We start from the raw sequence: 25,348 nt of genomic DNA on the forward strand, positions 1-25,348 counted from the left end.
CCTCCAATATCGTCAACTGTAGCTCCAGTGTTGACAACTGATGCAGCAACCACAACTATGTCTGACACCACAACAGCTATTAGTGCAACATCAAAAACTTTGGCAACAACAAGTATCCCTCCAATATCCTTAAATGAAGCACCAACTTCGACTCCTGATGTAGGAACCACAACTATGTCTGACACCACAACAGCTGTTGGGGCAACAACAACAGCAACAACTTTGGCATCCACAAGTAACCTTCCAATATCCTCAACTGTAGCACCAATGTTGACAACTGATGCAGCAACCACAACTATGAGTGACACCACAAAAACTATCAGTGCAACAACTCTGGCAACAACAAGTATCCCTCAAATGTCCTCAACTCTAGCACCAACGTCGACAAGTGATGCAGCAACCACATCTATGTCTGACACCACAAAAACTATTAGTGTAACAACAAAAGCAACAACTTTGGCATCCACAAGTAGCCCTCCAATATCCTCAACTGTATCACCAACGTTTACAACTGATGCAGGAACCACATCTATGTCTGACACCACAACAACTGTTGGAGCAACAACAATAACTTTGACATCCACAAATAACCCTCCAATATCCTCAACTGTAGCACCAACATCGACAACTGATGCAGCAACCACAACTATGTCTGACACCACAACAACTATTAGTGCAACATCATCAACTTTGGCAACAACAAGTATCCCTCCAATATCCTCAACTGTAGCACCAACGTCGACAACTGATGAAGCAACCCCAACTATGTCTGACACCACAAGAACTATTAGTGCAACATCAACAACTTTGGTAAAAACAAGTATACGTCCATTATCCTCAAATGTAGCACCAACTTTGACTCCTGATGCAGGAACCACAACTATGTCTGACACCACAAAAACTGTTGGTGCAACAACAACAATAACTTTGGCATCCACAAGTAACCCTCAGATATCCTCAACTGTGGCACCAACGTCGACAACTGATGCAGCAACCACAACTATGTCTGACACTACAAAATCTATTAGTGCAACAACTCTGGCAACAACAAGAATCCCTCCAATATCCTCAACTGTAGCACCAACGTCGACAACTGATGCAACAACCACAACTATGTCTGACACCACAACATCTATTAGTGCAACAACAACAACTCTGGCAACAACAAGTATCCCTCCAATACCCTTAACTGTAGCACCAACGTTGACAACTGATGCAGCAACCACAACTAGGTCTGACACCACAAAAACTGTTGGTGCAACAACAGCAACAACTTTGGCATCCACAAGTAACCCTCCAATATCCTCAATTGTAGCACCAACGTTGACAACGGATGCAGCAACCACAACTATGTCTGACACCACAACAACTATTAGTGCAACAACAACAACTCTGGCAACAACAAGTAGCCCTCCAATATCCTCAACTGTAGCACCAATGTCGACAACTGATGCAGCAACCACAACTATGTCTGACACCACAACAACTATTAGTGCAACATCAACAACTTTGGCAACAACAAGTGTCCCTCCAATATCCTTAAATGTATTACCAACTTCGACTCTTGATGCAGGAACCACAACTATGTCTGACACCACAACAACTATTAGTGTAACATCATCAACTTTGGCAACAACAAGTATCCCTCCAATATCCTTAACTGTAGCACCAACGTTGACAACTGATGCAGCAACCACAACTATGAGTGACACCACAAAAACTATTAGTGCAACAACAACTCTGGCAACAACAAGTATCCATCCAATATCCTCAAATGTAGCGCCAACTTCGACACCTGATGAAGGAACCATAACTATGTCTGACACAACAACAACTGTTGGTGCAACAACAAAAGCAACAATTTTGGCATCCACAAGTAGCCCTCCAATATCCTCAACTGTAGCACCAACGTCGACAACTGATGCAGGAACCACAACTATGGCTGACACAACAACAACTGTTGGAGCAACAACAATAACTTTGACATCCACAAATAACCCTCCAATATCCTCAACTGTAGCACCAACATCGACAACTGATGCAGCAACCACAACTATGTCTGACACCACAACAACTATTAGTGCAACATCATCAACTTTGGCAACAACAAGTATCCCTCCAATATCCTCAACTGTAGCACCAACGTCGACAACTGATGAAGCAACCCCAACTATGTCTGACACCACAAGAACTATTAGTGCAACATCAACAACTTTGGTAAAAACAAGTATACGTCCATTATCCTCAAATGTAGCACCAACTTTGACTCCTGATGCAGGAACCACAACTATGTCTGACACCACAAAAACTGTTGGTGCAACAACAACAATAACTTTGGCATCCACAAGTAACCCTCAGATATCCTCAACTGTGGCACCAACGTCGACAACTGATGCAGCAACCACAACTATGTCTGACACTACAAAATCTATTAGTGCAACAACTCTGGCAACAACAAGAATCCCTCCAATATCCTCAACTGTAGCACCAACGTCGACAACTGATGCAACAACCACAACTATGTCTGACACCACAACATCTATTAGTGCAACAACAACAACTCTGGCAACAACAAGTATCCCTCCAATACCCTTAACTGTAGCACCAACGTTGACAACTGATGCAGCAACCACAACTAGGTCTGACACCACAAAAACTGTTGGTGCAACAACAGCAACAACTTTGGCATCCACAAGTAACCCTCCAATATCCTCAATTGTAGCACCAACGTTGACAACGGATGCAGCAACCACAACTATGTCTGACACCACAACAACTATTAGTGCAACAACAACAACTCTGGCAACAACAAGTAGCCCTCCAATATCCTCAACTGTAGCACCAACGTCGACAACTGATGCAGCAACCACAACTATGTCTGACACCACAACAACTATTAGTGCAACATCAACAACTTTGGCAACAACAAGTGTCCCTCCAATATCCTTAAATGTATTACCAACTTCGACTCTTGATGCAGGAACCACAACTATGTCTGACACCACAACAACTATTAGTGTAACATCATCAACTTTGGCAACAACAAGTATCCCTCCAATATCCTTAACTGTAGCACCAACGTTGACAACTGATGCAGCAACCACAACTATGAGTGACACCACAAAAACTATTAGTGCAACAACAACTCTGGCAACAACAAGTATCCATTCAATATCCTCAAATGTAGCGCCAACTTCGACACCTGATGAAGGAACCTTAACTATGTCTGACACAACAACAACTGTTGGTGCAACAACAAAAGCAACAATTTTGGCATCCACAAGTAGCCCTCCAATATCCTCAACTGTAGCACCAACGTCGACAACTGATGCAGGAACCAAAACTATGGCTGACACAACAACAACTGTTGGAGCAACAACAACTATAATTTTAGCATCCACAAGTAAACCTCCAATATCCTCAACTGTAGCTTCAGCGTTGACAATTGATGCAGCAACCACAACTATGTCTGACACCACAACAGCTATTAGTGCAACATCAAAAACTTTGGCATCAACAAGTATCCCTCCAATATCCTCAAATGAAGCACCAACTTCGACTCCTGATGTAGGAACCACAACCATGTCTGACACCACAACAGCTGTTGGGGCAACGACAACAGCAACAACTTTGGCATCCACAAGTAACCTTCCAATATTGTCAACTGTAGCACCAACGTTGACAACTGGTGCAGCAACCATAACTACGTCTGACACCACAAAAACTATCAGTGCAACAACTCTGGCGACAACAAGTATCCCTCAAATATCCTCAACTGTAGCACCAACGTCGACAAGTGATCTAGCAACCACAACTATGTCTGACACAACAAAAACTATTAGTGCAACAACAAAAGCAACAACTTTGGCATCCACAAGTAGCCCTCCAATATCCTCAACTGTATCACCAACGTTTACAACTGATGCAGGAACCACAACTATGGCTGACACCACAACAACTGTTGGAGCAACAACAATAACTTTGACATCCACAAATAACCCTCCAATATCCTCAAATGTAGCACCAACGTCGAGAACTGATGCAGCAACCACAATTATGTCTGACTCCACAACAACTATTAGTGCAACGTCAACAACTTTGGCAACAACAAGTATCCCTCCAGTATCCTCAAATGTAGCACCAACTTTGACTCCTAATGAAGGAACCACAACTATGTCTGACAACACAACAACTGTTGGTGCAACAACAACATCACAAACTTTGGCATCCACAAGTAACCCTCCAATATCCTCAACTGTGGCACCAACGTCGACAGCCAATGCAGGAAACACAACTATGTCTGACACCACAACAACTGTTGGTGTAACAACAACAACAACAACTTTGGCAACAACAAGTATCCCTCCAATATCCTTAAATGTAGCACCAACTTCGACTCCTGCTGCAGGAACCCCAACTATGTCTGACACCGCAACAACTGTTGGTGCAACAACAAAAGCAACAACTTTGGCATCCACAAGTAGCCCTCCAATATCCTCAACTGCAGCACCAACGTTGACAACTGATGCAGGAACCCCAACTATGGCTGACACCACAACAACTGTTGGAGCAACAACAACTATAACTTTGGCATACACAAGTAACCCTCCAATATCCTCAACTGTAGCACCAGCATCGAAAACTGATGCAGCAACCACAACTATGTCTGACACCACAACAACTATTAGTGCAACATCAGCAACTTTGGCAACAACAAGTATCCCTCCAATATCCTCAAATGAAGCACCAACTTCGACTCCTGATGCAGGAACAACAACTATGTCTGACACCACAACAACAGCAACAACTTTGGCATCCCCAAGTAACCCTCCAATATCCTCAACTGTAGCACCAACGTCGACAACTAATGCAGGAAACACAACTATGTCTGACACCACAACATCTGTTGGTTCAACAACAACAATAACTTTGGCATCCAAAAGTAACCTTCCAATATCCTCAACTGTAGCACCAATGTCGACAACTGATGCAGCAACCACAACTATGTCTGACACCACAAAATCTATTAGTGCAACAACTCTGGCAACAACAAGAATCCCTCAAAAATCCTCAACTGTAGCACCAACGTGGACAACTGATGCAACAACCACAACTATATCTGACACCACAACATCTATTAGTGCAACAACAACAACTCTGGCAACAACAAGTATCCCTCCGATATCCTTAACTGTAGCACCAACGTTGACAACTGATGCAGCAACCACAAGTATGTCTGACACCACAACAACTATTAGTGCAACATCATCAACTTTGGCAACAACAAGTATTCCTCCAATATCCTTAACTGTAGCACCAACGTTGACAACTGATGCAGCAACCACAACTATGAGTGACACCACAAAAACTATTAGTGCAACAACAACTCTGGCAACAACAAGTATCCATCCAATATCCTCAAATGTAGCGCCAACTTCGACACCTGATGAAGGAACCATAACTATGTCTGACACAACAACAACTGTTAGTGCAACAACAAAAGTAACAATTTTGGCATCCACAAGTAGCCCTCCAATATCCTCAACTGTAGCACCAACGTCGACAACTGATGCAGGAACCACAACTATGGCTGACACAACAACAACTGTTGGAGCAACAACAACTATAATTTTAGCATCCACAAGTAGCCCTCCAATATCCTCAAATGAAGCACCAACTTCAACTCCTGATGTAGGAACAACAACCATATCTGACACCACAAAAGCTGTTGGGGCAACGACAACAGCAACAACTTTGGCATCCACAAGTAACCTTCCAATATCCTCAACTGTAGCACCAACGTTGACAACTGATGCAGCAAATACAACTATGTCTGACACCACAAAAACTATCAGTGCAACAACTCTGGCAACAACAAGTATCCCTCAAATGTCCTCAACTGTAGTACAAACGTCGACAAGTGATGCAGCAACCACATCTATGTCTGACACTACAAAAACTATTAGTGCAACAACAAAAGCAACAACTTTGGCATCCACAAGTAGCCCTCCAATATCCTCAACTGTATCACCAACGTTTACAACTGATGCAGGAACCACATCTATGGCTGACACCACAACAACTGTTGGAGCAACAACAATAACTTTGACATCCACAAATAACCCTCCAATATCCTCAACTGTAGCACCAACATCGACAACTGATGCAGCAACCACAACTATGTCTGACTCAACAACAACTATTAGTGCAACATCAACAACTTTGGCAACATCAAGTATCCCTCCAGTATCCTCAAATGTAGCACCAACTTCGACTCCTAATGAAGGAACCACAACTATGTCTGACACCACAACAACTGTTGGTGCAACAACAACATCACCAACTTTGGCATCCACAAGTAACCCTCCAATATCCTCAGTTGTAGCACCAAGGTCGACAACTGATGCAGCAACCACAACTATTTCTCACACCACAACAACTATTAGTAAAACAACAACAACACTGGCAACAACAAGTAGCCCTCCAATATCCTCAGCTGTAGCACCAATGTCGACAACTGATGCAGCAACCACAACTATGTCTGACACCACAACAACTATTAGTGCAACATCAACAACTTTGGCAACAACAAGTATCCCTCCAATATCCTTAAATGTAGCACCAACTTCGACTCCTGCTGCAGGAACCACAACTATGTCTGACACCGCAACAACTGTTGGTGCAACAACTTTGGCATCCACAAGTATCCATCCAATATCCTCAAATGTAGCGCCAACTTCGACACCTGCTGCAGGAACCACAACTATGTCTGACACCGCAACAACTGTTGGTGCAACAACAACAACAATAACTTTGGCATCCACAAGTAACCTTCATAAATCCTCAACTGTAGCACCAACGTCGACAACTGATGCAGCAACCACAACTATGTCTGACACCACAAAATCTATTAGTGCAACAACTCTGGCAACAACAAGAATCCCTCCAATATCCTCAACTGTAGCACCAACGTCGACAACTGATGCAACAACCACAACTATGTCTGACACCACAACATCTATTAGTGCAACAACAACAACTCTGGCAAAAACAAGTATCCCTCCAATATCCTTAACTGTAGCACCAACGTTGACAACTGATGCAGCAACCACAACTATGTCTGACACCACAAAAACTGTTGGTGCAACAACAGCAACAACTTTGGCATCCACAAGTAACCCTCCAATATCCTCAATTGTAGCACCAACGTTGACAACTGATGCAGCAACCACAACTATGAGTGACACCACAAAAACTATTAGTGCAACAACAACAACTCTGGCAACAACAAGTATCCATCCAATATCCTCAAATGTAGCGCCAACTTCGACACCTGATGAAGGAACCATAACTATGTCTGACACAACAACAACTGTTGGTGCAACAACAAAAGCAACAATTTTGGCATCCACAAGTAGCCCTCCAATATCCTCAACTGTAGCACCAACGTCGACAACTGATGCAGGAACCACAACTATGGCTGACACAACAACAACTGTTGGAGCAACAACAACTATAATTTTAGCATCCAAAAGTAACCCTCCAATATCCTCAACTGTAGCTTCAGCATTGACAACTGATGCAGCAACCACAACTATGTCTGACACCACAACAGCTATTAGTGCAACATCAAAAACTTTGGCATCAAAGAGTATCCCTCCAATATCCTCAAACGAAGCACCAACTTCGACTCCTGATGTAGGAACCACAACCATGTTTGACACCATAACAGCTGTTGGGGCAACGACAACAGCAACAACTTTGGCATCCACAAGTAACCTTCCAATATCCTCAACTGTAGCACCAACGTTGACAACTGATGCAGCAACCACAACTATGGCTGACACAACAACAACTGTTGGAGCAACAACAACTATAATTTTAGCATCCAAAAGTAACCCTCCAATATCCTCAACTGTAGCTTCAGCGTTGACAACTGATGCAGCAACCACAACTATGTCTGACACCACAACAGCTATTAGTGCAACATCAGCAACTTTGGCATCCACAAGTAACCCTCCAATATCCTCAACTGTGGCACCAACGTCGACAGCCAATGCAGGAAACACAACTATGTCTGACACCACAACAACTGTTGGTGTAACAACAACAACAACAACTTTGGCATCCACAAGTAACCTTCCAATATCCTCAACTGTAGCACCAACGTTGACAACTGATGCAGCAACCACAACTACGTCTGAAACCACAAAAACTATCAGTGCAACAACTCTGGTAACAACATTTGTCCCTCAAATGTCCTTAACTGTAGCACCAACGTCGACAAGTGATGCAGCAACCACATCTATGTCTGACACCACAAAAACTATTAGTGCAACAACAAAAGCAACAACTTTGGCATCCACAAGTAGCCCTCCAATATCCTCAACTGTATCACCAACGTTTACAACTGATGCAGGAACCACATCTATGGCTGACACCACAACAACTGTTGGAGCAACAACAATAACTTTGACATCCACAAATAACCCTCCAATATCCTCAACTGTAGCACCAACGTCGACAACTGATGCAGCAACCACAACTATGTCTGACTCCACAACAACTATTAGTGCAACATCAACAACTTTGGCAACAACAAGTATCCCTCCAGTATCCTCAAATGTAGCACCAACTTTGACTCCTAATGAAGGAACCACAACTATGTCAGTCACCACAACAACTGTTGGTGCAACAACAACATCAGCAACTTTGGCATCCACAAGTAACCCTCCAATATCCTCAACTGTAGCACCAACGTCGACAACTGATGCAGGAACCCCAACTATGTCTGACACTGCAACAACTGTTGGTGCAATAACAAAAGCAACAACTTTGGCATCCACAAGTAGCCCTCCAATATCCTCAACTGCAGCACCAACGTTGGCAACTGATGCAGGAACCACAACTATGGCTGACACCACAACAACTGTTAGAGCAACAACAACTACTACTTTGGCATCCACAAGTAACCCTCCAATATCCTCAACTGTAGCACCAGCATCGACAACTGATGCAGTAACCACAACTATGTCTGACACCACAACAACTATTAGTGCAACATCAACAACTTTGGCAACAACAAGTATCCCTCCAATATCCTCAAATGAAGCACCAAATTCGACTCCTGATGCAGGAACCACAACTATGTCTGACACCACAACAACAGCAACAACTTTGGCATCCCCAAGTAACCCTCCAATACCCTCAACTGTAGCACCAACGTCGACCACTGATGCAGCAACCACAACTATGTCTGACACCACAACAACTATTAGTGCAACATCAACAACTTTGGCAACAACAAGTATCCCTCCAATATCCTCAAATGAAGCACCAAATTCGACTCCTGATGCAGGAACCACAACTATGTCTGACACCACAACAACAGCAACAACTTTGGCATCCCCAAGTAACCCTCCAATACCCTCAACTGTAGCACCAACGTCGACCACTGATGCAGCAACCACAACTATGTCTGACACCACAACAACTATTAGTGCAACATCATCAACTTTGGCAACAACAAGTATCCCTCCAATATCCTTAACTGTAGCACCAACGTTGACAACTGATGCAGCAACCACAACTATGAGTGACACCACAAAAACTATTAGTGCAACAACAACTCTGGCAACAACAAGTATCCATCCAATATCCTCAAATGTATCGCCAACTTCGACACCTGATGAAGGAACCATAACTATGTCTGACACAACAACAACTGTTGGTGCAACAACAAAAGCAACAATTTTGGCATCCACAAGTAGCCCTCCAATATCCTCAACTGTAGCACCAACGTCGACAACTGATGCAGGAACCACAACTATGGCTGACACCACAACAACTGTTGGTGTAACAACAACAACAACAACTTTGGCATCCACAAGTAACCTTCCAATATCCTCAACTGTAGCACCAACGTTGACAACTGATGCAGCAACCACAACTACGTCTGAAACCACAAAAACTATCAGTGCAACAACTCTGGTAACAACAAGTGTCCCTCAAATGTCCTTAACTGTAGCACCAACGTCGACAAGTGATGCAGCAACCACATCTATGTCTGACACCACAAAAACCATTAGTGCAACAACAAAAGCAACAACTTTGGCATCCACAAGTAGCCCTCCAATATCCTCAACTGTATCACCAACGTTTACAACTGATGCAGGAACCACATCTATGGCTGACACCACAACAACTGTTGGAGCAACAACAATAACTTTGACATCCACAAATAACCCTCCAATATCCTCAACTGTAGCACCAACGTCGACAACTGATGCAGCAACCACAACTATGTCTGACTCCACAACAACTATTAGTGCAACATCAACAACTTTGGCAACAACAAGTATCCCTCCAGTATCATCAAATGTAGCACCAACTTCGACTCCTAATGAAGGAACAACAACTATGTCTGACACCACAACAACTGTTGGTGCAACATCAACATCAGCAACTTTGGCATCCACAAGTAACCCTCCAATATCCTCAACTGTGGCACCAACGTCGACAACCAATGCAGGAAACACAACTATGTCTGACACCACAACAACTGTTGGTGTAACAACAACAACAATAACTTTGGCATCCACAAGTAACCCTCCAATATCCTCAACTGTAGCACCAACGTCGACAACTGATGCAGGAACCCCAACTATGTCTGACACCGCAACAACTGTTGGTGCAATAACAAAAGCAACAACTTTGGCATCCACAAGTAGCCCTCCAATATCCTCAACTGCAGCACCAACGTTGGCAACTGATGCAGGAACCACAACTATGGCTGACACCCAAACAACTGTTAGAGCAACAACAACTATAACTTTGGCATCCACAAGTAACCCTCCAATATCCTCAACTGTAGCACCAGCATCGACAACTGATGCAGTAACCACAACTATGTCTGACACCACAACAACTATTAGTGCAACATCAACAACTTTGGCAACAACAAGTATCCCTCCAATATCCTCAAATGAAGCACCAAATTCGACTCCTGATGCAGGAACCACAACTATGTCTGACACCACAACAACAGCAACAACTTTGGCATCCCCAAGTAACCCTCCAATACCCTCAACTGTAGCACCAACGTCGACAACTGATGCAGCAACCACAACTATGTCTGACACCACAACAACTATTAGTGCAACATCATCAACTTTGGCAACAACAAGTATCCCTCCAATATCCTTAACTGTAGCACCAACGTTGACAACTGGTGCAGCAACCACAACTATGGCTGACACCACAACAACTGTTGGAGCAACAACAATAACTTTGACATCCACAAATAACCCTCCAATATCCTCAACTGTAGCACCAACGTCGACAACTGATGCAGCAACCACAACTATGTCTGACTCCACAACAACTATTAGTGCAACATCAACGACTTTGGCAACAACAAGTATCCCTACAATATCCTTAATTGTAGCACCAACTTCGACTCCTGCTGCAGGAACCCCAACTATGTCTGACACCGCAACAACTGTTGGTGCAACAACAAAAGCAACAACTTTGGCATCCACAAGTAGCCCTCCAATATCCTCAACTGCAGCACCAACGTTGACAACTGATGCAGGAACCACAACTATGGCTGACACCACAACAACTATTGGAGCAACAACAACTATAACTTTGGCATCCACAAGTAACCCTCCAATATCCTCAACTGTAGCACCTGCATCGACAACTGATGCAGCAACCACAACTATGTCTGACACCACAACAACTATTAGTGCAACATCAGCAACTTTGGCAACAACAAGTATCCCTCCAATATCCTCAAATGAAGCACCAACTTCGACTCCTGATGCAGGAACCACAACTATGTCTGACACCACAACAACAGCAACAACTTTGGCATCCCCAAGTAACCCTCCATTATCCTCAACTGTAGCACCAACGTCAACAACTGATGCAGCAACCACAACTATGAGTGACACCACAAAAACTATTAGTGCAACAACAAATCTGGCAACAACAAGTATCCATCCAATATCCTCAAATGTAACGCCAACTTCGACACCTGATGAAGGAACCATTACTATGTCTGACAAAACAACAACTGTTGGTGCAACAACAAAAGCAATAATTTTGGCATCCACAAGTAGCCCTCCAATATCCACAACTGTAGCACCAACGTCGACAACTGATGCAGGAACCACAACTATGGCTGACACAACAACAACTGTTGGAGCAACAACAACTATACTTTTAGCATCCACAAGTAACCCTCCAATATCCTCAACTGTAGCTTCAGCGTTGACAACTGATCTAGCAACCACAACTATGTCTGACACCACAACAGCTATTAGTGCAACATCAAAAACTTTGGCATCAACAAGTATCCCTCCAATATCCTCAAATGACGCACCAACTTCGACTCCTGATGTAGGAACCAAAACCATGTCTGACACCACAACAGCTGTTGGGGCAACGACAACAGCAACAACTTTGGCATCCACAAGTAACCTTCCAATATTGTCAACTGTAGCACCAACGTTGACAACTGGTGCAGCAACCATAACTACGTCTGACACCACAAAAACTATCAGTGCAACAACTCTGGCGACAACAAGTATCCCTCAAATATCCTCAACTGTAGCACCAATGTCGACAAGTGATGCAGCAACCACAACTATGTCTGACACCACAAAAATTATTAGTGCAACAACAAAAGCAACAACTTTGGCATCCACAAGTAGCCCTCCAATATCCTCAACTGTATCACCAACGTTTACAACTGATGCAGGATCCACAACTATGGCTGACACCACAACAACTGTTGGAGCAACAACAATAACTTTGACATCCACAAATAACCCTCCAATATCCTCAACTGTAGCACCAACGTCGACAACTGATGCAGCAACCACAACTATGTCTGACTCCACAACAACTATTAGTGCAACATCAACAACTTTGGCAACAACAAGTATCCCTCCAGTATCCTCAAATGTATCACCAACTTCGACTCCTAATGAAGGAACCACAACTATGTCTGACACCACAACAACTGTTGGTGCAACAACAACATCAGCAACTTTGGCATCCACAAGTAACCCTCCAATATCCTCAACTGTGGCACCAACGTCGACAGCCAATGCAGGAAACACAACTACGTCTGACACCACAACAACTGTTGGTGTAACAACAACAACAATAACTTTGGCATCCACAAGTAACCCTCCAATATCCTCAGTTTTAGCACCAACGTCGACAACTGATGCAGCAACCACAACTATGTCTGACACCACAACAACTATTAGTGCAACATCAACAACTTTGGCAACAACAAGTATCCCTACAATATCCTTAAATGTAGCACCAACTTCGACTCCTGCTGCAGGAACCCCAACTATGTCTGACACCGCAACAACTGTTGGTGTAACAACAACAACAATAACTTTGGCATCCACAAGCAACCCTCCAATATCCTCAGTTGTAGCACCAACGTCGACAACTGATGCAGCAACCACAACTATGTCTGTCACCGCAACAACTATTAGTGCAACAACAACAACTCTGGCAACAACAAGTAGCCCTCCAATATCCTCAGCTGTAGCACCAACGTCGACAACTAATGCAGGAAACACAACTATGTCTGACACCACAACATCTGTTGGTTCAACAACAACAATAACTTTGGCATCCACAAGTAACCTTCCAATATCCACAACTGTAGCACCAACGTTGACAACTGATGCAGCAACCACAACTATGTCTGACACCACAACAGCTATTAGTGCAACAACTCTGGCAACAACAAGAATCCCTACAATATCCTCAACTGTAGCACCAACGTCGACAACTGATGCAGCAACCACAACTATGTCTGACACCAAAACAACTATTAGTGCAACAACAACAACTCTGGCAACAACAAGTAGCCCTCCAATATCCTCAGCTGTAGCACCAACATTGACAACTGATGCAGCAACCACAACTATGTCTGACACCACAACAACTATTAGTGCAACATCAACAACTTTGGCAACAACAAATATCCCTCCAATATCCTTAAATGTAGCACCAACTTCGACTCCTGCTGCAGGAACCCCAACTATGTCTGACACCGCAACAACTGTTGGTGCAACAACAAAAGCAACAACTTTGGCATCCACAAGTAGCCCTCCAATATCCTCAACTGCAGCACCAATGTTGACAACTGATGCAGGAACCACAACTATAGCTGACACCACAACAACTTTTGGAGCAACAACAACTATAACTTTGGCATCCACAAGTAACCCTCCAATATCCTCAACTGTAGCACCAGCATCGACAACTGATGCAGCAACCACAACTATGTCTGACACCACAACAACTATTAGTGCAACATCAGCAACTTTGGCAACAACAAGTATCCCTCCAATATCCTCAAATGAAGCACCAACTTCGACTCCTGATGCAGGAACCACAACTATGTCTGACACCACAACAACAGCAACAACTTTGGCATCCCCAAGTAACCCTCCAATATCCTCAACTGTAGCACCAACATTGACAACTGATGCAGGAACCACAACTATGTCTGACACCACAACATCTATTAGTGCAACAACAACAACTCTGGCAACAACAAGTATCCTTCAAATGTCGTCAACTGTAGCACCAACATCGACAAGTGATGCAGCAACCACAACTATGTCTGACACCACAACAACTGTTGGAGCAACAACAATAACTTTGGCATCCACAAGTAGCCCTCCAATATCCTCAACTGTATCACCAACGTTTACAACTGATGCAGGAACCACAACTATGGCTGACACCACAACAACTGTTGGAGCAACAACAATAACTTTGACATCCACAAGTAACCCTCCAATATCCTCAACTGTAGCACCAACGTCGACAACTGATGCAGCAACTACAACTATGTCTGACTCCACAAAAACTATTAGTGCAACATCAACAACTTTGGCAACAACAAGTATCCCTCCAATATCCTCAAATTTAGCACCAACTTCGACTCCTAATGAAGGAACCACAACTATGTCTGACACCACAACAACTGTTGGTGCAACAACAACATCAGCAACTTTGGCATCCACAAGTAACCCTCCAATATCCTCAACTGTGGCACCAACGTCGACAACCAATGGAGGAAACACAACTATGTCTGACACCACAACAACTGTTGGTGTAACAACAACAACAATAACTTTGGCATCCACAAGCAACCCTCCAATATCCTCAGTTGTAGCACCAACGTCGACAACTGATGCAGCAACCACAACTATGTCTGACACCACAACAACTATTAGTGCAACAACAACAACTCTGGCAACAACAAGTAGCCCTCCAATATCCTCAGCTGTAGCACCAACGTTGACAACTGATGCAGCAACCACAACTATGTCTGACACCACAAAAACTATTAGTGCAACATCAACAACTTTGGCAACAACAAGTATCCCTCCAATATCCTTAAATGTAGCACCAACTTCGACTCCTGCTGCAGGAACCCCAACTATGTCTGACACCGCAACAACTGTTGGTGCAACAACAAAAGCAACAACTTTGGCATCCACAAGTAGCCCTCCAATATCCTCAACTGCAGCACCAACGTTGACAACTGATGCAGGAACCACAACTATGGCTGACACCACAACAACTGTTGGAGCAACAACAACTATAACTTTGACATCCACAAGTAACCCTCCAATATCCTCAACTGTAGCACCAGCATCGACAACTGATGCAGCAACCACTACTATGTCTGACACCACAACAACTATTAGTGCAACATCAACAACTTTGGCAACAACAAGTATCCCTCCAATATCCTCAAATGAAGCACCAACTTCGACTCCTGATGCCGGAAGCACAACTGTGTCAGACACCACAACAACAGCAACAACTTTGGCATCCCCAAGTAACCCTCCAATATCCTCAACTGTAGCACCAACGTCGATAACTAATGCAGGAAACACAACTATGTCTGACACCACAACATCTGTTGGTTCAACAACAACAATAACTTTGGCATCCACAAGTAACCTTCCAATATCCTCAACTCTAGCACCAACGTCGACACCTGATGCAGCAACCACAACTATGTCTGACACCACAAAATCTATTAGTGCAACAACTCTGGCAACAACAAGAATCCCTCCAATATCCTCAACTGTAGCACCAACGTCGACTACTGATGCAACAACCACAACTATGTCTGACACCACAACATCTATTAGTGCAACAACAACAACTCTGGCAACAACAAGTATCCCTCCAATATCCTTAACTGTAGCACCAACGTTGACAACTAATGCAGCAACCACAACTATGTCTGACACCACAAGAAATGTTGGTGCAACAACAGCAACAACTTTGGCATCCACAAGTAACCCTCCAATATCCTCAATTGTAGCACCAACGTTGACAACTGATGCAGCAACCATAACTATGTCTGACACCACAACAACTATTAGTGCAACATCATCAACTTTGGCAACAACAAGTATCCCTCCAATATCCTTAACTGTAGCACCAACGTTGACAACTGATGCAGCAACCAAAACTATGAGTGACACCACAAAAACTATTAGTGCAACAACAACTCTGGCAACAACAAGTATCCATCCAATATCCTCAAATGTAGCGCCAACTTCGACACCTGATGAAGGAACCATAACTATGTCTGACACAACAATGACTGTTGGTGCAACAACAAAAGCAACAATTTGGGCATCCACAAGTAGCCCTCCAATATCCTCAACTGTAGCACCAACGTCGACAACTGATGCAGGAACCACAACTATGGCTGACACAACAACTTTTGGAGCAACAACAACTATAATTTTAGCATCCACAAGTAACCCTCCAATATCCTCAACTGTAGCTTCAGCGTTGACAACTGATGCAGCAACCACAACTATGTCTGACACCACAACAGCTATTAGTGCAACATCAAAAACTTTGGCATCAATAAGTATCCCTCCAATATCCTCAAATGAAGCACCAACTTCGACTCCTGATGTAGGAACCACAACCATGTCTGACACCACAACAGCTGTTGGGGCAACGACAACAGCAACAACTTTGGCATCCACAATTAACCTTCCAATATCCTCAACTGTAGCACCAACGTTGACAACTGATGCAGCAACCCCAACTATGTCTGACACTGCAACAACTGTTGGTGCAATAACAAAAGCAACAACTTTGGCATCCACAAGTAGCCCTCCAATATCCTCAACTGCAGCACCAACGTTGGCAACTGATGCAGGAACCACAACTATGGCTGACACCACAACAACTGTAAGAGCAACAACAACTACTACTTTGGCATCCACAAGTAACCCTCCAATATCCTCAACTGTAGCACCAGCATCGACAACTGATGCAGTAACCACAACTATGTCTGACACCACAACAACTATTAGTGCAACATCAACAACTTTGGCAACAACAAGTATCCCTCCAATATCCTCAAATGAAGCACCAAATTCGACTCCTGATGCAGGAACCACAACTATGTCTGACACCACAACAACAGCAACAACTTTGGCATCCCCAAGTAACCCTCCAATACCCTCAACTGTAGCACCAACGTCAACCACTGATGCAGCAACCACAACTATGTCTGACACCACAACAACTATTAGTGCAACATCATCAACTTTGGCAACAACAAGTATCCCTCCAATATCCTTAACTGTAGCACCAGCGTTGACAACTGATGCAGCAACCACAACTATGAGTGACACCACAAAAACTATTAGTGCAACAACAACTCTGGCAACAACAAGTATCCATCCAATATCCTCAAATGTATCGCCAACTTCGACACCTGATGAAGGAACCATAACTATGTCTGACACAACAACAACTGTTGGTGCAACAACAAAAGCAACAATTTTGGCATCCACAAGTAGCCCTCCAATATCCTCAACTGTAGCACCAACGTCGACAACTGATGCAGGAACCACAACTATGGCTGACACCACAACAACTGTTGGTGTAACAACAACAACAACAACTTTGGCATCCACAAGTAACCTTCCAATATCCTCAACTGTAGCACCAACGTTGACAACTGATGCAGCAACCACAACTACGTCTGAAACCAAAAAAACTATCAGTGCAACAACTCTGGTAACAACAAGTGTCCCTCAAATGTCCTTAACTGTAGCACCAACGTCGACAAGTGATGCAGCAACCACATCTATGTCTGACACCACAAAAACCATTAGTGCAACAACAAAAGCAACAACTTTGGCATCCACAAGTAGCCCTCCAATATCCTCAACTGTATCACCAACGTTTACAACTGATGCAGGAACCACATCTATGGCTGACACCACAACAACTGTTGGAGCAACAACAATAACTTTGACATCCACAAATAACCCTCCAATATCCTCAACTGTAGCACCAACGTCGACAACTGATGCAGCAACCACAACTATGTCTGACTCCACAACAACTATTAGTGCAACATCAACAACTTTGGCAACAACAAGTATCCCTCCAGTATCCTCAAATGTAGCACCAACTTCGACTCCTAATGAAGGAACAACAACTATGTCTGACACCACAACAACTGTTGGTGCAACATCAACATCAGCAACTTTGGCATCCACAAGTAACCCTCCAATATCCTCAACTGTGGCACCAACGTCGACAACCAATGCAGGAAACACAACTATGTCTGACACCACAACAACTGTTGGTGTAACAACAACAACAATAACTTTGGCATCCACAAGTAACCCTCCAATATCCTCAACTGTAGCACCAACGTCGACAACTGATGCAGGAACCCCAACTATGTCTGACACCGCAACAACTGTTGGTGCAATAACAAAAGCAACAACTTTGGCATCCACAAGTAGCCCTCCAATATCCTCAACTGCAGCACCAACGTTGGCAACTGATGCAGGAACCACAACTATGGCTGACACCCAAACAACTGTTAGAGCAACAACAACTATAACTTTGGCATCCACAAGTAACCCTCCAATATCCTCAACTGTAGCACCAGCATCGACAACTGATGCAGTAACCACAACTATGTCTGACACCACAACAACTATTAGTGCAACATCAACAACTTTGGCAACAACAAGTATCCCTCCAATATCCTCAAATGAAGCACCAACTTTTATTCCTGATGGAGGAACCACAACTATGTCTGACACCACAACAACAGCAACAACTTTGGCATCCCCAAGTAACCCTCCAATACCCTCAACTGTAGCACCAACGTCGACAACTGATGCAGCAACCACAACTATGTCTGACACCACAACAACTATTAGTGCAACATCAACAACTTTGGCAACAACAAGTATCCCTCCAATATCCTTAACTGTATCAGCAACGTTGACAACTGGTGCAGCAACCACAACTATGGCTGACACCACAACAACTGTTGAAGCAACAACAATAACTTTGACATCCACAAGTAACCCTCCAATATCCTCATCTGTAGCACCAGCGTCAGCAACTGATGCAGCAACCACAACTATGTCTGACACCACAGCAACGTTTGGTGAAAAAACAAAAACAGCATTGGCTACGAACAAAATCCCTCAAACAACTTCATATGTATCATCAACGTCGACAAATGATGCAGCAACCACTACTACGCCTGACATCAAAACAACTATTGGTGAAACAACAACTTTGGCAACCACAAGTAACCCTCCAATATCCACAACTGTAGCAACAACGTCGATAACTGAGGCAGGAACCACAACTATGTCTGACACCACAACAACTGTTGGTGAAAAAACAAAAACAACACTGGCTATGACAAAAATCCCTCAAACAACTTCATCTGTATCATCAACGTTTACAACTGATGCAGCAACTACTACTATGTCTGACATAACAACAACTATTGGTGAAACAACAAGTTTGGCAACCACAAGTAACCCTCCAATATCCTCAACTGCAGCACCAACGTCGACAGCTAATGCAGGAACCAGTACTATGTCTGAGACCACAAACACTGTTGGTGCAACAATAATAACTTTGGCAACCACAAATAACCCTCCAATATCCTCAAATGTAGCAGGAACGATGACACCTGATGCAGGAACCACAACTATGTCTGACACCAAAACAACTGTGGGTGCAACAACAACAGCAGCAACTTCTTCGACAACTGATGCAGGAAGCACAACTATATCTGACACCACAACAATTGTTGGTGATAAAACAACAGCTAATTTGGCTACCAAAAGGACCCCTCAAACATCTTCAACTTCAGCACCAACTTTAACAACTGATGCAGAAACCACAACTATGTCTGACATCAAAACAACTATTGGTGCAACAACACCTTTGACAATTACAAGTAACCCTCCAATATCCTCAACTGTAGCACCAACGTCGACAACTAATGCAGGAACAACAACTATGTCTGACACCACAAAAACTGTTGGTGCAACAACAACAATGACTTTGGCATCCACGAGTTACCCTCCAATATCATCAAGTGTAGCATCAACATCCACAACTGATGCAGCAACCACAACTACGTTGGACACCACAACAACTATTAGTGAAACAACAACAACTTTGGCATCCACAAGTAACCCTCCAACATCGTCAATTGTGGCACCAACGTCAACAACTGATCCAGGAACCACAACTATGTCTGACACCAATACAACTATTGGTGCAACATCAACTCTGGCAACCGCAAGTAACCCTGCATCATCCTCAATTGTAGAATCAACGTCCACAACTGATGTAGGAATCACAACTATGTGTGACACCACAACATCTGTTGGTGAAACAACAACAACAACAATGGCTAGAAGAAGCACCCCACAAACAACTTCAAATTTAGCAACAAATTTGACAGCTGATGCAGGAACCACAACAATGTCTGAGACCAAAATAACTATTGGTGCTACATCAACTTTGGCATCCACAATTAACCCTGCAACATCCTCAACTGTAGAACCAACGTCGTCAACTGATATAGGAACCAAAGCTATGTCTGACACCACAACAACTATTGGTAAAACATCAATTTTGGGAACCACAAATAAACCTGCAACATCCTCAACTGTAGAACCAATGTCGACAACTGATGCAGGAACCACAACTATGTCTGACACCACAATAACTATTGGTGCAACAAAAACTTTTGAATCCACAAGTAACTATCCAACATCCTCAACTGTAGCACCAACATCGACAACTGATGTAGGAACCACAACTATGTCTGACACCACAACAACCACTACAATGTCTGGCTCCACAATAGTTATTGGTGGAATAACAACAACTTTGACAACAACAAGTAACCCTCCAACATCCTCAACTGTAGCACCAACATCGACAACTGATGCAGCAACCACAACTATATCTGACACCACAACAACTATTGCTGCAACATCAACTTTGGCAACCACAAGAAACCCTGCAACATCCTCAGCTGTAGAACCAATGGCGATAACTGATGCAGGAACCACAACTATGTCTGACACCACAACAACAATTGGTGCAACATCAACTTTGGCAACCACAAGTAATCCTACCACAAACTCAATTATAGAACCAATTTCGACAACTGATGGAAGAACCACAACTATTTCTGAAATCACGACAACTGTTGGTGCAAAAACAACAACATTGGCTAACACAAGCACCCCTCAATCATATTTGACAGTAGCATCAACATCAACAACTGATGCAGCAATCACAACTATGTCTGACACCACAACAACTGTTGGTGAAACAATAACAACATTATACACCACAAGCACCCCTCAATCATCTTCAGCCGTAGAATCAACTTTAACAACCAATTCAGCCATAACAACTATGTCTGACACCACAAAAACTATTGGTGTAACAATAACTTTGGCATCTAATGCAGGAACCACAACTATGTCTGACACCACATCAACTATTGATGAAACAACAACAACATTGACTGCGACAAGCACTCCTCAAATATATTCAACCGTAGCATCAACGTTGACAACTGATGCAGCAACTACAGCCATGTCTGACACCACAACAACTATTAGTGCAACAACAACAACAACAACAATTTTGGCATCCACAAGTAACCCTCCAACATTCTCAACTGTAGCACCAACGTCGAGAACTGATGGAGGAACCACAACAAAAACAATATTGGCTATGACAAACACCGCTCAAATATATTCAACTGTAGGATTAAGGTTGACAACTGATGCAGAAACTACAACTATGTCTGACACCAAGACAACTGTTGGTGCATCAACAACAACAGTGGCTACCACAAGCACCCCTCAAACATCTTCAACTGTAGCACCAAAGTCGACAACTAATGCAGCAACAACAACTATAAATGACACAACAACTGTTGGTGCAACAACATTGACTACTTCAAGCACCACCCGAACATCTTTGTCTGTATTATCAACGTCGACAACTGATGCAGCAAACACAACTATGTCTGACACTACAACACATTTTGGTGCTACAAAAATAACTTTGGCAACAATAAGTAACCAACCAACATCCTCAACTGTAGCATCAACGTTGACCACTGATGCAGTAACCACAACTATGTCTGATACCACAACAAGTAGTGGTGCAACAACAATAAATTTAGCAAACACAAGTAACCGTCCAACATCCTCAGTCGAAGCACCAACATCGACTCCTGATGCAGGAACCACAACTATGTCTGACACCACAACCACTTTTCGTGCAACAACAATAACTTTGGCAACCACAAGTAACCAATCAACATCCTCAACTTTAGCACCAATGTCGACAACTGATGTAGCAACCACGACTCTGTCTTTCACCACAACAAATGTTGGTGCAACAACAAACACATTAACTATCACAAACACCCCTCAAACTTCTTCAACTATGGCACAAATGTTGTCAACTGATGCAGCAAGTACAACTGTGTCTGAAAGCACAACAAATATTGGTGCAACATCAACCACTTTGGCAACCACAAGTAACCCTCCAACATCCTCAACTTTAGCATCAACATCAACAACTGATGCAGCAACCACAACTACGTCTGACACAACAACAATTGTTGGTGCAGGAACAAACACAACTTTGGCTAACACAAGCACCCCTATGTCTTTCTCAACTGAATCCTCAATGTCTACATCTGATGCAGCAATCACAACTATTTCTGATATGACAACAACTATTGATGCAACAACATCAAATTTCATATCAGGAACTATACCATCAAATGTCACTCAGGCAGCAATAACCCGATTCATCACAACTTCAACTCTAACAGTGACGAAGAAGACATCTCTGAAACCTGAAGCACCAAATGTGTAAGGGGATTGAATATTTTTTTTGTGTAAAAGATAACTTTTTTATCCATTCTCTTACTCACCCACCATTGTTCTTATTTATCTTCTTTTTCAGGATTGGGAGGGTGATTATTTACATTCGACTCATATTTATCACACTGGGCCCTATACCAAGTGAGGGTAAAATAATAAAGTTAGCTAACTCTCTCCTGGAATCACGTCTCAGAATCAAACGAGATCTAAGTACCCCTGTGAGCTTTGTGAATGTTACTTATACAAGTGAGTTTTCTTTCTTATTTTCTTCAGTTGCCAGTAAACAAATTTCCATATTACAGTAAAAATATATATGCATACAGTATCAGCTCATTTGTTTTATATGATTTTTCTTTTTAAGAAATTTCTAATACCTCATATGCCCTGAATTTTGGATTTCAAATCAGCAATGTTTCCATGTCAGAGAAACTTGAACTCAGGGATAGCACATATAAGTTAATCCAGGACTCTATAAATAAACTGGTGAGTTTGATTTGTTTTTAAAATATGTTTATTTTTATTCAGCTTTGATGTTAATATATACCATCAACTTTAATTAGTACCACACCAATTAATGTGTTTTCCTTGCTGACCTGTTTAGCTAAACCAGATCCTAACTGACCCCACATCCTCTCCATTTCTGTTCAAAGCCGCCAATTTCACGTAAGATTTAGACTGAGAAATCTGCTTTGAACTTGGTTTTATCAGATGTAAAATTAGAATCACACTGTGATCTTTTTAAAGTGTTTAATTATGTCAATGTACATTTTTATTTCTCTCCAGGGGTAATTCCACCACTATTGAGGCTAATGTAGAGTATTTTTTCTCAGAAAGTGACATCAAGACACCCAGTGCCTTTCTCAGTGCACTTATTGTGATTAATAGTGGTATGTGCTTCTGCATACAAATGTTAATATTAATATTTTCATAATTCTTTGAGCTTGAAGGGTGTTTTGTCTTATTTTAATTATTTTACACAATCTCATCTACAGAGACTATTACCACAACTACACCTGCTGCAACTAGAACCACTTTTTTCCCCACAGTGCTGAGCACTACAATCATAAGCAACAGCACTAGTGTAGCATGGATTGTAGCCATAATCGTCCCGTGTGCTTTTGCCATCATACTTGTACCTTGCTGGATTCTCCTTTGTGTAAGTATCATAAAGGTTTAATAAACAATATGCATATTATAATTGATATGATTAGTGATAACACGAATAGGATATGTAATTGATTTAATAATTTACCTGAAACATGTAAAAGTTAATATAAGTTAAATTCTAGTTTAACAAGGACTCCTCTCTCTGTCTTTAGTGTTTGCTCTGTGGATGCTGTACATCATTAAGACGACGTTGGCACAGACGACAGTCATACAATGTGCAATACACCACTCGAAACAGCCTTTTCTAGAGAACTAGAGACTTGTTTCAATAAGAGAAATACATCAGGAAATATTACTAACACAAATTACTTATATTACTAATCCAAATTGTGACAATGGCACTTTAAGGTCAGATTTATCTTTCTTTAATCAATATGATATCTTAGAGATTTTATAATCACAACATACTATTTATTATTTTCTTGTGCCTGTATTGCTGGACAGACAGGGATCTCAAATTGTGATTAAGGTAATTTATTTTCAGAATAAAAAAAAAAAAAGAATGTTACAATATTTACATTTAACAATAACAATATTTGTTTTCCAACTTATTTATTTGATATTACACATTTAATTTCAAGGGGCAATATGGATAATGTTAAACCTATTCACTTTTTATGCACTTTATCTTTGTGTAACTCAAATAAAAATCATACACCATGTAGCTACACCAATAAAAGCAATAAAAGTATAGCACTTCATTCAAATTACTTTAATCTAACAAGATTGTTTGTATTTCAGTAAAGCATCATACAAAAGCTAAAGACATAAACAGCTGATTTCACCTTTTAAATCACAACCACTTTGATAAATGTATGCCCAAATGACTACTAATGATCTAACAAGTGTAAACACCATGCATACTATGTCTAAATAAAAAC

At 42.3% G+C, this 25,348-nt stretch overlaps 1 protein-coding gene across 1 annotated transcript; it reads left to right on the forward strand.

Annotated features, from left to right (window-relative positions):
- The first annotated feature begins 16,789 nt into the window (after positions 1-16,789).
- On the forward strand, positions 16,790-25,146 carry LOC143753706 (uncharacterized). The gene is made up of 7 exons (XM_077246361.1): positions 16,790-23,288; positions 23,383-23,546; positions 23,662-23,783; positions 23,902-23,963; positions 24,084-24,187; positions 24,293-24,456; positions 24,620-25,146. The coding sequence occupies exons 1-7, from the start codon at positions 16,897-16,899 to the stop codon at positions 24,713-24,715; spliced, it is 7,104 nt and encodes a 2,367-aa protein (XP_077102476.1). The 5' UTR covers positions 16,790-16,896; the 3' UTR covers positions 24,716-25,146.
- Positions 25,147-25,348: the final 202 nt, after the last annotated feature.

The sequence above is a fragment of the Siphateles boraxobius genome, unplaced genomic scaffold (assembly GCF_051911475.1).
Source record: "Siphateles boraxobius isolate OS27281-9 unplaced genomic scaffold, OSU_SipBor_1 29, whole genome shotgun sequence".
Taxonomy (NCBI): domain Eukaryota; kingdom Metazoa; phylum Chordata; class Actinopteri; order Cypriniformes; family Leuciscidae; genus Siphateles; species Siphateles boraxobius.

Bases quoted from the DNA above. Each gene is read 5' to 3' on its own strand.
- LOC143753706 (XM_077246361.1), top strand. From the start codon at position 16,897: ATGTCTGACACCACAACAGCTATTAGTGCAACATCAAAAACTTTGGCA. The intron at 23,547-23,661 runs GTGAGTTTTCTT...TTTCTTTTTAAG, and splicing joins TGTGAATGTTACTTATACAA to AAATTTCTAATACCTCATAT. The intron at 24,188-24,292 runs GTATGTGCTTCT...TCTCATCTACAG, and splicing joins ACTTATTGTGATTAATAGTG to AGACTATTACCACAACTACA.